At 38.2% G+C, this 15,261-nt stretch overlaps 1 protein-coding gene across 1 annotated transcript in view; it reads right to left on the reverse strand.

Moving 5' to 3' along the window:
* The window catches only part of cacna1c (calcium channel, voltage-dependent, L type, alpha 1C subunit), a 227,298-nt gene that overhangs the window by 28,721 nt on the left and 183,316 nt on the right, over positions 1-15,261 (reverse strand). The window contains exons 13-26 of the mRNA XM_085386740.1: positions 12,134-12,294; positions 11,916-11,989; positions 11,676-11,827; positions 9,676-9,877; positions 9,356-9,476; positions 8,241-8,355; positions 7,585-7,702; positions 7,421-7,490; positions 7,127-7,259; positions 6,857-6,986; positions 4,738-4,797; positions 4,350-4,456; positions 308-395; positions 94-201 (exon numbers count right to left, since the gene is read on the reverse strand). Of these exons, the coding sequence (XP_085242866.1) occupies positions 94-201; positions 308-395; positions 4,350-4,456; positions 4,738-4,797; positions 6,857-6,986; positions 7,127-7,259; positions 7,421-7,490; positions 7,585-7,702; positions 8,241-8,355; positions 9,356-9,476; positions 9,676-9,877; positions 11,676-11,827; positions 11,916-11,989; positions 12,134-12,294 (1,639 nt within the window). The remainder of the gene's footprint in view (positions 1-93; positions 202-307; positions 396-4,349; positions 4,457-4,737; positions 4,798-6,856; positions 6,987-7,126; positions 7,260-7,420; positions 7,491-7,584; positions 7,703-8,240; positions 8,356-9,355; positions 9,477-9,675; positions 9,878-11,675; positions 11,828-11,915; positions 11,990-12,133; positions 12,295-15,261) is intronic.

Here is a 15,261-nt window from a genome sequence, read left to right on the forward strand (position 1 = left end):
TGATTGAAACACGAGACAATTTCTTAGTCAAAATTTAAAAAAAGGGTTCAAAAAGTACATTAACTAACTGATCATATTCCCTTTTTTTTTTACCTTAAAGAGTTGCACTCCAATACAGGCGAACATGAACTGGAGTAACGTGGTGACGATGACGATGTTGCCAATAGTCCTGATGGCCACAAACACGCACTGCACTACATGCTGCAAAAAACCCACCAAATATAAGAGTGAGTGATAAGTCTATGCCTTTTTTTAGAGGACAGACAAGTGTTCATTGTGTGTATTTTTTATGCGTGACTATGTCAACCTTTAGTCCTTTGGCTCTGTTGATGGCCCTCAGTGGTCTAAGCACGCGCAGAACTCTCAGGATTTTTACAACATTAATTGCGCTGGACCTGTAGACACACATTTGATTAAACTACTGACCTGCCAATTTGATTGACCACATCTTACCATCTTAAAAAAATATATTTGTAATGTTGGAACAACACACACCATAAACTGCTTTCAGTAGAGTCTTTACTTTTAAACACAAACTGTGGAGGCTGATGCAACGAAAAGCTAATGAAATGACAAAAAATGGACAAAATACAATGGACAACTGAAATAAAAGTTCACAAGAAATTAAGAAAGATGACAAAAAACAGATACAGATACAAAAAGGAATTTAACACAGCCTTGATTTGTTTTTACATAAAATGTAAAACTGAAATTTTGTCACGGCTTAGAGTGGAGAGCACCGAGAGGCAGAAGTCGAAGGCAGGAGAAGTAACTGAAAGTGAGCAGTTTATTTGGCTGCTGAAAAATTGTACAAAATACAAAAAAGACCAAACAGGAACACAAGGAGGATGAAAAAACATGTAACACCATGGGAACACAAGAAGGTAAGAAAACAGACGCCATGACAAACAGAAAGATCGGAGTATACATACACTGGGAACTGATTACATGATGGCACACAGCTAGGAAGAGGGGAGAGGTGCACCAGTCAGCAACAGGTAAAAACAATGAGGGGAAAAAAATAGAAAGTAAAACTGGATACAGAAGACTAACCTTCCAAGTAGAAGAGTAAAATGAAAAAAACGCCGAGATATGAAGACAAACACTAAACAAGGTGACAGAAACAGTGGGAACACAAAACAAAGACACCAACACAGACACGAAAAAGAAACTCAAAGAAACAATGGGGGTACTGTGAGCATGAAAAACAGGAACAAAAACCCAAGAACCCAGAACTCAACATCATGCATTTCATCATCTACACCAAACTACTGTTATTATTATTTTAACTAACGTCCCATAGCTGTGAAAGCATTCTTCCCAAGAAGACCAACGTGTATTATGTTACTAAATAAATAAATCTCTATGCCTAGCTAGTTGCTGTAATGTTGTTAATGTTATTTATTTTATAAACAGAAACTATTTAGCATACTTACTTTTTTAGACAGTTTAAAGCAAATAGACTTTGTTAATGTTACGAGTAGTTCTAGCATCAGTTATCAAGGGGTCACTTTCAAAAGCAGAAAGCATACAGTCACGTCCATAATTTGTCTGACAAAGACACAACTTTTTTTTAAAACTTTTTCTAAACTACCATAGTGGATTTAAATCAAGCTATTAAGATGTGAATAAATTTCCCCCTTTCAGCTTTAATTCAAGGTGATTTTACAAAAGTTTGCAATAACATTTCAGTAATTAAAGCCATTTTTTGATACCATTTTCAGAGAATCAAAAGTAATTGGACAATTAAATGACAAAGCACATTTTTAAATATATTTTTAAAGATCAATCTTAAAGAAATATCATCATACATCATGTTCCTTAGTTGTTTTTGTGGTATTTCAGCCCTTCGCAGTGTTTCTCCTATCTCTCTGATTTTTGAAAAAGTTTATTACCTTAGTTTATTTTGTTTTTAATGAGGGCCTCCTTCAATTGCACTGACATCTCTTTGAGCCTCATATTTAAAAATGCAACATTTTTTGCACTTCAGATATTATGTTTGGGTGTGTCATGAAATAAGAAAGGAACAGGCCATCAATGTTAGTCCACCAATTGTCCAATTGCTTTTGAGCATCTGAAAATAGGAGAGCGTATATGAAAATTGTTGTAATTCCTGAACCGTTCATGCAAAATTTTTGTAAAAACCCTTAAATTAAAGCTGAAAGTCTGCACTTTAATTGCATCTTGATTGTTTGATTTAAAATCCATTGTAATGGTTCACAGAGGCAAAAGTGCCAAAATTATGTCACTGTCTGACAAATTATGGACCTAACTGTAGCTCCTCAAAAACAGATATTAGTAACAGTGTATCCGTTACATAGTAATGCACATGAAACACATATAATATATGGACAAACACACATAATGAAACAACACGGATGGGCCAACATAAAGACACAGGCAGACATTTACAAGCAAACTACTGTGCTGTAAAAGAGTGTCACTACAAGCCAAAGGTCAAATGGTGTGACCTTTTTCAGGTAGAGCTTAAAAGAAAGTGATTTACATACAAAGGAAAAAAAAGAATAAAATTAATACCATGACATTTTGAGTTGTACAGTAACTGTCTGGAAAGAGCTTTAGCATTAGTCCTTCTCTGATCTGAACCGGGCCTCTCTCAGCGTGATTATTTATACTTGAGCTGAGTTGGTCAAAGTCGCTTCCCTTTATTTAAAAAGCCAGTTTTTCAGATAAATGAAGGAAAAATACAAAAACGCTTTCCACTGTGTGACACAAGTACAAGGAAAAGAAGGTGTTTTCAAAATGTCAACATAAATAGATTTCAAGGAGTGACTTTCTTGATGGGTAAAGTTGTGATTTGGAGGGAAACAATACTCTGTGCTAACTTTGAAACAAAGAGTGAGAAACAAAAGAAAAAAATTACCCGCTGTGCAACTTTTTACAGAGAAATGTGGAAGTTAAAGGCACTTAAAGGTAGCTCGTGTGGAGTAGGATGTTATCGATCGCATATCACAGTCAAACCAACTGCTAGGTTATTCGTGGAAACATCAAATTATGTTAAAAGGCAATATTTTAACTGTCGGAGTCTGATGACAGGGATGAAGCACGCCATCCACCTGATGAAAAGGACTCTGACTAGCGATAAGAGAGCAAAAATAGATGAGGTCATCAGGTATTGTTTTGCTATAGTTCTGTCTTCTTAGCTGATGTAAGCCATATTTCATGCTGTCACATTATGAGGCTTACTCGGGGTGACAACACAAACAAGCAATCTGTCATATGTACAGTAGGAGATTTTTTACATGCTTTTTTATGAGCGTTTTTTTTTCACAGCTTCTCTACAACTTATACTTAAAATGGGTTCTTATTTTGTAGGAGTAAAAATAAAAAAACTACATCACAGAAGTGGTTTAGTTGATCATAACATCATTGCAGTTCTTTTAACTGTGATAAATAAAGAAAAATCCCACTCACTCGCTACCTTTAACAGGCAAAAACCACTAGATTCTAGCATTAGGGCGTCATTTCTATAACCCAGGAGAGTTGCATTTATCTAGAAATATGAGAACTGAATTTGACCTGCCCCCAAAATCCATGACAAAAAGTGAAAAAAAGAAGAACAAACTCATTAACATCAATTGGATATGAAATGCGACGAGAGTATTGGAAGACCCAGGATAATTTACTCAATGTAACACTTTTTCTGGGTAGAAACCAATTATGTTGCTGCTTGCAAAAGATGCATTCTGCAGTGGATCTGGCTCAAAAAGAACCGCATGTGTTCATTCGTTACAAGTTCAGTGTTATCCTACTCGACAAAACCATTCAGTGACAGATTTGGTTTTATTTGTTCTTGCTTTGGGTGAGTCTTCGACTAAACTCTCCAAGACTATAGGAATATCAAATCAAAAAAAGTGACAGCTTTACACGGTTCAGGTGACGGTCTGTTAAAGGGGTTATAACACGGACTAATATGGACTTACGTCGAGAAGTCTAGTCTATTAAGCATCAGAGACAGAAAGTGCAGTATAGAATATTAAACATCACAGCATTTCAATGAGTTATTTGCTGCAAGAAGAAGAGAACATTTTAATAAACATCACAAAGAGACAGCGGATTAGGAGTAATGAAGTGTGAACTTGTTATGAGAAGACAGAGAAGTGTAAAGCACGGAGCAATTTGCTAATAAAAACGTTTTTTTTTCCGACTTAGGCACTTGATTTGTGTCTCACGCAGTAGTCACAATTTGTGTGATTATATACGAGACAATAACACAAATGCGTGTTTAATGATATTTGGAAAATGTTAGTAATATCGGTGAACAAAAGCTTACAACGTGACTGGATCAGGTATAACACATGCACCATAAAACATCGTACTGTACTCACTGTATTCCAGAGGAGATGAGGGACACGCTGACCACCACCAAGTCCAGGATGTTAAAATAGTTTCTACAGAAAGAACCTTTGTGGAGGAAGGCGCCATAGGCTGTCATCTGCAGGGGTCAAAGTTCTGATTATTACCTTTTACCACGAGCAGCAATATTTTAAAAGGGTTTAATGCTAGCTTACCAGAAACAACACTATATTACCACATCTACAGTTTGCCTATCTATACATCTAAATCCAGTAAATAATTTTTGGTAAGCACATGAACCAGCTTGTAATGATTAAATATTATTTGACAGCCAAATGTTAATTTTAGCAAAGAAAAAAAAAGAAACTGAATGAACAGTGAATGAATGCTTTAGTGTGCATCACAAACATTAAATACTACCTTAAGAATGATCTCGATGGTGAAGAGTCCAGTAAACACATGATCTGCATAGCCCAGGATCTGAAAATAAATACAACACTGTATTTTAACTGGACTTGGACTACCCCTGCCCGACACGCAAAGGCTTTCTGAATGAACAGAGATCAAAGTTGTTACACTGTTTCATTTGCCATGACAAAGTTCTTAATGAACCAAGATTGTTTAACATTTCACAAAGCAAAGCTGAATGAATTCAGAAATGCTCATGACTCTCTTAAGGCCACAGTATACACGCTGTAATGGTCGCTTCGCTGACCACTGCAAGTGATTTTAACAGAAACCCGTATTTACACCTGCCGTTACAGTGCAGGAAGGTGCTGCGGTATTCTTCTGAAGGATAGGTGTCGCCACTCAGACAGTATCACCACACAAGCACTAATGTAGGAGGAGAAGAAATCAAAACCGGATGTTTTCAAACTGTATATCTGTATGTGTCTGAGCTCCTGTGCTGGAATATTATTAAAATGCCTCTAAAAAAACGACACGGCCGCTCAACTCAGCTGCGGTGGCTGTGGCGCAATCCGATTTACAAAAATCCAGAGATGTACGACTAGCCGATGCGCCACTCACGACCCAAACACAGCATTAGAAGGCACTTTTTTTAGGTTCATAGTCTGTACATAAACGATGGCAGTAGCTACTGGGCCTGAAAAGATGGCGAACTCTTGTGCTCATCCATTGTATAGAAGTAAATTTTTATACAGAAGATAAAAAAAAACAAGATAGAAACAGTCAAAATGCTCATCTAGAGGCTTCAGAACATCAGTCTACAAACCAGTTGGTGATGTCCACTGCCTATATACAATCTATTTGTGCCCCATTAGCAGAAGCACTCTTGAAGCCCTAAACTTGGTAAAATGTGTGGTAAAACTTGGCAATGAATGTGTGCTTCTTTTTGGGAAAAAGCAGGACTTACGGTCAGCTGCAGCATAACATAAATGACTCCACAACTTACTGAAATAATGATAATGTTCAGGTCCAAATGAACTAAAATAGAAATGCTGGAAAAGCTGAAAAACAGGTTTTTTGATTTCATTACTGTTTCAGACTAAGGTTAATTGGTTTAGACTAATAGAATATATAATAGGATCCTACACCAAAGCAAGGGAAAATATAATAAAACAGATCTTTATTGGCCTCTGAGGAATACGTCTCACTGACTGAGACAGGAAACTGTGCACAAAAACAGATACAGCAGCACACATGGTGTTTACATTAGACTACAGCTCCATTACAGTCATAAACACCACATTAATTTACGAACAACGGGCTGATGTCACACAGCGAGTACAATTGCAGATATATCCTTCGTATACTGCAAAGTAACTGAAAATGTTGCGGTTTCACAGCTCGCCTTGAGGCTAAACACGAAGTCTCCGCTGCTGCATACGAATTAAAAGACACAACTTCTTACACATTGTCAAAACAGACTGTGCAAACACTAAAACAGTAAATACATTCATTTCTTGATTAAATGTTGACATTTAGCAAAACAAACACAAAAAACACCCTCATAAATATATTTTCACACTGTATGTGTACAAAATGATACAATAACTACTCATTTTTCTTTTTGGCTAATAAAACAGTTTAAAAGAGTGCAAAGCTTAAGAGGCGTTTCATATCTTCTTAACATGAAGTTAGTAACAGTTACAGTACTCGAGACGAAATCTCATTAAGTGTAACGGGCCACTCACAATAAACTTTGGTTCCTCTATAGCTATAATCCATTTAGGTCAGAATGAGTGTGCGTGTGGGCATCTAATTATGGCTACTGTGCCTTACTGTACATCCGGCATTGTATGTCTTTATATACTTTATTTATATTGTTATATATGGGTTTTTTTTTATGCTTACAGGTGGCTGTGGCTCAGGCAGTAGAGCTGGTCGTCCAGTAATCATAAGGTTGTTAGATATACTGCCGAAATACTGCTGTGGATACTGAACCCTGATTTGCCCCAGATTCATTAATTGAAGTGTGAGAGTGTGTGTGAATGTTAGATAAAAGTGCTTAAGTATAAAAGCAGTCTATGAATGCGCTCGAATCGAGTAGACGGGCGTTATATCACTTATATGCTACCTTATTTCTGAAGGAGTCATTTTTGACAGGGTCTTCTGCCGCTAGACTGATGCTGCTGAGCAGGATGAAGAAGAGGATGAGGTTGGTGAAGATGTTGTGGTTGACGACCTTATGGCAGAGAACCCTGAACCTAAAAAAACAAAGTTCAAGCGAGAAAGAAAGCAAAATGTTTTCATCTAGTCTCTTTAAAGGAAAAGGATGCCGAAACGAATGCAGCAGAAGCTGACTGAAATATTGGGCGGAGAAAATGAAGTTGGAGAGGAAGATTACTTGTTGGTGTGGCTGAAGATAAAGAAAGCTCGGGCCTCAGGCATGGGGACAGCCTTCTCCTTCAGCTGAATGTCAGAGAGGGGCCGTGGCCTCGGGCCCACAGGCATCTCTGGCTCATCATCGTCTTCATCTCCTGATTAGGAGGAACGGGAAAGAGGAGAGTAAGATAAAGAAGGAATATAATGTTATAATAACAAAGTTTTTTATAATAACAAAGACAAAATTCTCAATGAAACCACCTCTTACCTTATACCTATAGGAACACATAATATTTATGGCTGTGGTGTGTGTTACCTATATAATCATTGGCGGGATATGGATTCTTCTCTTCGCTCTCATCCCCACAGCAGTCATCCATGTTAATCTGACAAGGAGAAGTATGAGATTTCATTCATTTTTTCTCACTCCTTTGAACACACACACATATTCTCACTGAGTCTTTGTGTGTCTCCATGTACCTTTGTAGCAGTGTTGGCCTCCCCATCAGAAGTAATGGACTTCAGCTCTATTTTCTCCTTCTTCTCTTCCTCCAGAGGCGGCTTCTCATTTTCATGACGCTTCTCTGGACTGCCAAGCCTGGAGAAGGAGAGAGAACAAGAAGATCCTCAACTCTAGCATCATCCCTTCTCCATACATAAATTAACATCAGAGGGACAACATAAAGACGTGTAATCATAGGGGGTATTTCTCAGCTGTGAGGAAAATTACAATTTTCTGTTGCACCTTTTCCATAGATTAATACAGATTGCAACTAAGCAGAATACATTTTTATGATTTGTGCTAAAGAACACTTTCTTTCTCAGCTGCACTTTAAACTCAACTTTGATCTTTGCTGGGAATTAATCTTTGCAATGACACTGAAAAAAATAATAAACTGTTGTAGAGAAAAGCCAAATAATATATTTGTATTCTATGTATGAAAAAGCAATTTTAGTGGTTTAATTCAAGCTTCTAGTGTCAGCATCCTTATTCACCTTGAGAAATAATAGGCTATCCAAGATGCTGCAAGCTAATGTTTTCCCTGGGTGCTGTTTGGATTGGCCGGGTCTCAACATCTCCCTCTATCCCTTTACAATTTTTTGTCTGACTGCCTCCATTCAGTTTTCTGCTTTACCTGGCCAGTTTTTTCCTCTCCTTCTCCTCCTCTTCCTCTTTCTGGGCTGATGTCAGGCTCTCGGCGTCTGCCAGATTGTCTACAGCAATGGCCAAGAAGACATTCAGCAGGATATCTGTTCAGAGGGGTGATGTTAAGGATGTTGCTGACCCATCAGATCACAAACAAAGCTGGCTATAAACAGGTGGCAACCCCTGGGGCTAAAAAAGGAAGCCAAAACCTACAGTTACTGTAATGACCACTTGAAGCTTGGGTTAAAAAGTGAGTTTTGTTTTGTTTTTTGTTTTGTTTTTTGCTTTGTTTTATTCTTTGCTTTGAGCCCTGTGTACAGGAGCTGCATGCTAAAACATCTTTTGTTAAAAGGGTTGGCGTAATAAGCATATGCTTCAGCCAGTACCTTTTGATTAGCCTTGTCTTGTGCTTTCTTGCTTTGTGGTAATCTTTTTTCTTTATTCACTTTATTTGAATGCTAATCAATAAATCAAAAAAAAATATCAGTTAATGTTCATAGACTGTTATGTTGAAGTGATCAGATAAACAGCATTCAAAACCAATGAATGCAGACTCCAAAGCCAAATGACTAATCCTGCACTGGCTTTGGATTCAGCAGGCTAAGCTGATGAATAGTAACAATTTAATCTGAAAAACACATTTTTAACTACTCTGTACTTTTAAGTACAGACGCTCAGTGGCCCGCACTAAAATCTTTTAGCTTTAGGGAAAGCATCTGCATGCAAAATGTGTTCTTTTCCCCTGCAACTGCATCTTAACAAGGGGTTAGATATCCGATGTGACTCAGTGATTCAAATCACAATCAGCAACACCAGTATCCATTTGATGACAGGATTAAAGATTGTCAGAAAACAAATTTGACTGTCAGTTACTGGATCTGATTCACCATGTTTTTATTTTGAAATTCTACATGTATAAGCATCACGCCCGCATGTCCTGGGTTACTGGTGTAGCTATTCCATGTATTTGTATTTACATAGCACCAACATCTAAAAGGACCTGACATTATAATAGAAAGACTCTGCAACAATCTAGAACAACCAAAAGATTCCCTATGAGCAAGTGCTTTGTGACAATGGGGACCTCCTGTTGTGGTAGGATACAGTTTCCGCAGATGAAGAGGATGATGAAGTAGATGCAAACTAGCATGCCAGGAAAAGCTGGACCACCGTACGCCATGATACCATCATACATCACAGAGTTCCAGTCCTCTCCGGTCAGGATCTGTAGAGACAGAAGACAGTAAACAAAATCTTATAAAAATTTATTTTCATTTAAAAGAAGCCTCAGCCTCGTGATAGTGACAGATTACATTTAATTAAGCAACATTATAAAATTTACACTTTTTGTATCATTTAAGGACAAAGGTAAGGTGACAATGGAGGCCGGACACACTTCACGAGAAAAAGTGGAGCATGATTACCTGAAACACAGTGAGCAGAGACTGGGGGAAGTTGTCAAACGTGCTTCGTCTGGTCTCGTCAAAGTTGAATTTTCCCCCAAACAGCTGCATGCCCAGCAGGGAGAAGATGATGATGAAGAGGAACAGCAGGAGCAGCAGGGAAGCGATGGAGCGGACAGAGTTCAGCAGGGATGCCACCAGGTTGGACAAAGAGTTCCAATATCTAAAGGAAGAGAAATTTAGTTGAAATGGTAGTCTTGTTATAATATATTTGGTAGGTTGACTGTTTTGATTTCTTTATAGTTTAGAAGTGACTAGAAGGGAGTCTGATAGTTTCTGTTTCAGTTTAACAGTGCTGCCGGAGTTTCCTGCTAAGAAGTTTATGTTTTGCCATCCTGGATTCATGATTTAGTGTTTCAGTTGTAGGATTGAACTTTTCAGTGTTTCCTTTATTGTTTTTTTCCCTCTGTTCTGTGTTTCTGTTTTATGTGTTTGCCCTCCAGAGTTCCTTTGTCTCTGTCTTCATGTTAATGTGACCGTCGTATCTCTGTGAGTATTTTGGTTACTCCCTGTTTTCAAGTGGGTGTTTTTGTGCGTCCTGTGTATGTTTTTCTTCCAATCTGCCTTTCTGCCATTGTCTTTACCTGTGTGTGGGTGTTTTACCCTCCTGTTATTCATTTCCTAATTAGCCCTTTGTGTATAAATAGTCCAGTCTTTGTCACAGTGTGTTCTCTGTGTGTAGCCTTTGCATGTTTTGTTGTGCTGATTTTTTGTTCTTAGACCTTGTTAATTTTTACTCCTGTTTACATATATTGAAAGCTACTATTGAAAACTTTGCTTTGTTATTAAGGTTTCTTTCTGAAATCCTGTATTTGGATCCTCACCCCTATGCTTCCCAAACCTTGACAAGTCTAAAAAGCCAATATACAATCACTGGACTGTATTTGGTACACCTGTTAAACTGATTAATGCAGTGACTTAAGTGACTTTGAATGTGGCATAGTTGTTGGTGTCAGCCTGGTCTGATGAGCTTTGATTTATGGTGCGACATTCAGATGGTCGAGTCAGCATTTGGCATAAACAACATGAAAGCATAGATCCATCCTTCCTTGAATCCAGTCCAATACCTGGCTGTTGTTGCTGTCCATCTCTTTATGACCACAGTGTCTTCTGACGACTGCTTCTAGTAGGATAAGGCGCCACGTCACAAAGCTCAAATCATTTCCCACTGCTTTCCTAATCTTGACAATACGTTAACTGGACTCTATTAGCCTCAAAAGTCACTAAAGCTCAATCCAATAGCGCTCGTTTGGGATGTGGTGGACGGGATGTGTAGCTGACAAATGCTATCGTGTCAACATGGACCAAAATCTCTGAGGAACGTTTCCAGCACAGCGCTGAATCTATGCTTTGAAGAATTACAGCAGTTCTCAAGGGAAAACTGCATCCAACCCGTTATAACGAGGTGTACCTAATGAAGCGGTCAATGAGTGTATGTAAACTAGTCACAATAGGAAATTCTCACTAAATGATTACTGTGGCAAAATAAAATCCAAGTTTGTTTGTTGTTTTTGGTAATTGCATCACAGACCTATTGTAACCTGTTAGTTCTTCATCCTCTGTTTCCGCTTTGCTGAATGCAAAATTAAGGCTCCACTGGTATAGAAACACTGTAAAACGGGGCAGTGTTAGCTCAGTAGGTAGAGTGGTGGCCCCATGATTGGAAGGTTGGGGGTTCGAATCCACTGAACGGCTACCCTGAGGTACCCCTGAGCAAGGTACCGTACCTACACACTGCTCCCTGGGTGCCCATGGCTGCCCACTACTTCACTGAGTGAATGGGTTAAATGCAGAGAGGAATTTGCCCACGGGGATCAATAAAGTATATATTATTATTATTAAAAAGATGTTACTTTATGTTCAGTATAGCATTAGGTATCTGGGTGAGTATCTTGCCTGTTGGAGGACTGAAGGAATAACTTCTGCTTATCAAATGCATATGCTTTAAGGTCTACACTAACCTGGTTATTTTGAAGATTCGGAGTAAGCGTACACAACGTAACACAGAGATGCCAAGAGGAGACATGATTTTTGTTTCCACCAGAATGGTTTCAAGGATCCCTCCACATACTACGAAGCTGTCGAACCGATTGAAGAGTGAAACAAAGTAGGCCTGTGAGGAGCAAAACGCAGACGTTAAAGGTAGAAAAAATAGTAGAATGTGGTCAATGTTAACACAAAACAGTGATACAGTGTCCTACCTGCAGGCCCAGACTGTACATCTTCAACAGCATCTCACCAGTAAAGAGTGCTAGCAAAACCTTATTGGCTATGTCTGGGGAGGGAAATAAAGGGGGAGTAAAATTAGTGTGGGATGAAAATATAATGCCAAAGAAAGTAATTGCACAGAGGTCAATAATTAAGCCCAGATCAGACATATTACTGTTTTGTGTGCATGTGTGTGGGTTGAGCAATGTACCTTGTACATCAGTTAGCCACTGAGGCTGCTGGTGATGTTCAGAGGCAATGGTCAGAGTGTTGAGGAAAACCAGGAAAATGACCAGCCAATAGAAAACTTGTGATTTGACTGCTGCCCGGCATTTCCTTCGACACAGCCTGTTCCACCTCCGAGAGTAGCGGCTGAGAAGGAAGAAGCAGAGATAATAAGTTGGGAAAAGGTGGGAGAGAAAAGAGAGGTAGGAGGATGGGACAGAGAATGGTGGGAAAAGGGAAAGATGAAGGAAGAGAAAAGGACCCACGAGCAATAGGATAAACCAAGAAAAATAATCAAAAGAAACAAACGAATGGTGAAAAACAAATAGAGGAAGTGGAAGAAGGACAAGAAAGAGTCAATTAGGTTTTCTACAAAACAGTGATGACATCATGCCTCGGTCTGTGGTCGAGGGTTAGTCATCCTCAAAGGCGTTTCACAGAAAGGAGAAACCAGTACAAAGAGCTGTGCTGGAGCATGAGATATGCACTGCTTGGGAAAAAAAAAGAACATTTGCGCTCTAAAAATGATCGAAGGGGCAAATTTAAAGTGAAATATGTTGTATTGTGTCTCACAACACAAAGGAAAACAATGCTTTAAAAAGAGAAGTAGCTCATTTTAGGATGCCAACCCCCTTTTTTTTTTTTTAATTTAGTGATTTTAATATCTTCCTCTATGCTGTGGTCAGGTCTTTTGCACCTTGAATGCTCTCTCATGTTGGAAATTAAAGTCATTGTTTCTGATAATTGCTAGCGTTAAACTTCGCAGTCACATCTGTGTGGAAAAACTCCACTCAAAGGGTGTTTCGACGCTCATATACTGATAAGGTGTCGACTGTAATTTCATAATTGTCCTATTCTGGTCAAGTGACATCAAAAACACTAACGAAGAGCAGCTTGTGGTCTTGTTGGCCTACAGGTGGAAAAGTAGTGACGCATGAATTTCACTTAAGATTTTCACATAATTTCAATAGCCTAGACACTGATTATATATTTATGTAATGAATTGCTTTAAAAAAGAACGAGCAATTAATTGTTTTTTCTCCAAATAAACACTGTAAGTCACTTTGTCATGATTTTGTACACATGTGGGTGTCTTTGCATTATGCGTACTTGACCCATTTGTCAACCGCAGCAAACATGCAAGAGGATTTTTCATCCAATTGTGACTCCTCTAATTAAAACAGATCAACACAGCCCACCAGAGAATCTTCTCCCTCTGCCTATATATGTTGCATCAGTCTTCTGTTTAAATGTGCGTGAGTGCTTTTTATAGGCACTTATGGCACACACTGGCTTCTGCCATGATGCTCACACTGAATTTTACATGAGACACACTCACAACACAAGCAGGCATGCATCGTTACGCTACAGTTTTTTATCGTGTCCGTGACTCCAATTCAAGAAACATTAGTGTTTTTCAAATACTTTGTGTACAGAGGGATAGTTAGTTCGTTGTCTCATCCCCGCTATGGAGATATCAGTGGAAGAATTTGGACCATTTTATGGAATGGTTGGAAATTTTTGAGAATTCCTTGATAATGCTCATTGTTTCAAGTAGTGATGAATATGGATTTTGCATGAAAAGTCAAATGTCGTGTGCATAAAGATTAATCTTGAGGTTATTATTAGATGTTGGGATTCAGATGATATTTTTATTTTGACAGATACTGTAGGCGCTATGAGTGGCTCAATTAAAAAAGAAAAAAGAAGACTGATGGTGATGGGCATCTTTGCCTAGTACCCCTGTTTCGTGTGTCATTTTGTGAGATTATTCCATTCGTAGTGCCAGTGGCTAATGATGTGGTATACAGAAGTTATAGAATGATTCAATAAATCCAAAGTTTACCTTATCAAAAGCTTTTTCTCCATCACTGTAACAACAACTTATTGTTCTCGCAATTAAATTAAATAGTCTAAGTGTATTATTTGAGGAATAAAGTGGTCCCTCGCTATAACGCAGTTCACCTTTCGCGACATCGCTGATTCACGGATTTTTTGTGTGTGCAATTTTTCATGGTTTTTGGGGTTATTTTTTTTGGTTTGTTTGTTTTTTGTTTTTTTGACAGCGCATTGTGTTCTGCGTCCTGATGGGCTGTAGACCACTGTCAATCAATCTTGTGTGGGTCTTCTGTACAGTACAGAATGCGTTCAGCTTGTCAAATTGTTTGTACGTTTTCTCCCCAACAAACACAACAATGTCAACGAAATGCTTTGCACCGTCAAAGGCAACCGCGGGTGCCTTTGGTTTCATTCTGTAATACTGGACATATTTTTTCTACAAAGGTTTGAACTTTGAGGGTCTATAAATAAGAGTGAAAAGTGTGAAAAAGTTCATGCCTGTCTGAGAACAGTGTGTAAAGTGTGTAGTGAGGGGTTTTACAGCCTCAAAACATCTCTATATATAATTGTAATTATATAATTGTAAAAAATAAAGTTGGCTACTTCGTGGATTTCACCTATCGCGGGTTATTTTTGGAACATAACTCCCGCGATAAACAAGGGACCACTGTATTGACCTTTAATGAAGCCAGTGTGGTCTTAATGTATTATGTATGCATTTAATCTAGATACTGAGACGTGAGAGGGACAATAAAAGGACATATTAGGTTTCCATAGAAGTCAAAGAGTAAACAAATAGTAAACAGTCAGTATGCAGATTTTGTGGAAGCTGTGATGTGTGTTTTGTTTCTGTAATGAGACATAAAAAAATCATTTGAGCATGTTCCATAAATATTCTCCACAAATGCTTATAAGTGGCGAATCTAACATATTTACTGGCAACTTTTTTGCTTTAAATGTGGTGGTAGGACAGAACGAGGCTGTTTACAATATTTATTTTAAACTTTATTTGACATACCCCATTTAAGCAACAGTTCACATCACTACCAAGCAAGAAATAATCTATTTTTCTGATTAAACATTACCACCAAAACTTTTGTCTGTTTATCTTCCATTTTCATTCATCTCATTCACTCTATATTTTTCCCCTGTCTGCTACTCTGCAGTCTGATAACTACAATGCTAAGCTTAAATAATTGTTACCATAAATTTATTTTACTGCACAAACATAACCATGGCAACGATCTTCTCATCAAACTCTGCAAGAGAAGAACC

The sequence above is a fragment of the Rhamphochromis longiceps genome, linkage group LG17 (genome assembly GCF_057381845.1).
Source record: "Rhamphochromis longiceps isolate RC_006_pf linkage group LG17, R_longiceps_female_GT1.1, whole genome shotgun sequence".
NCBI lineage: Eukaryota > Metazoa > Chordata > Actinopteri > Cichliformes > Cichlidae > Rhamphochromis > Rhamphochromis longiceps.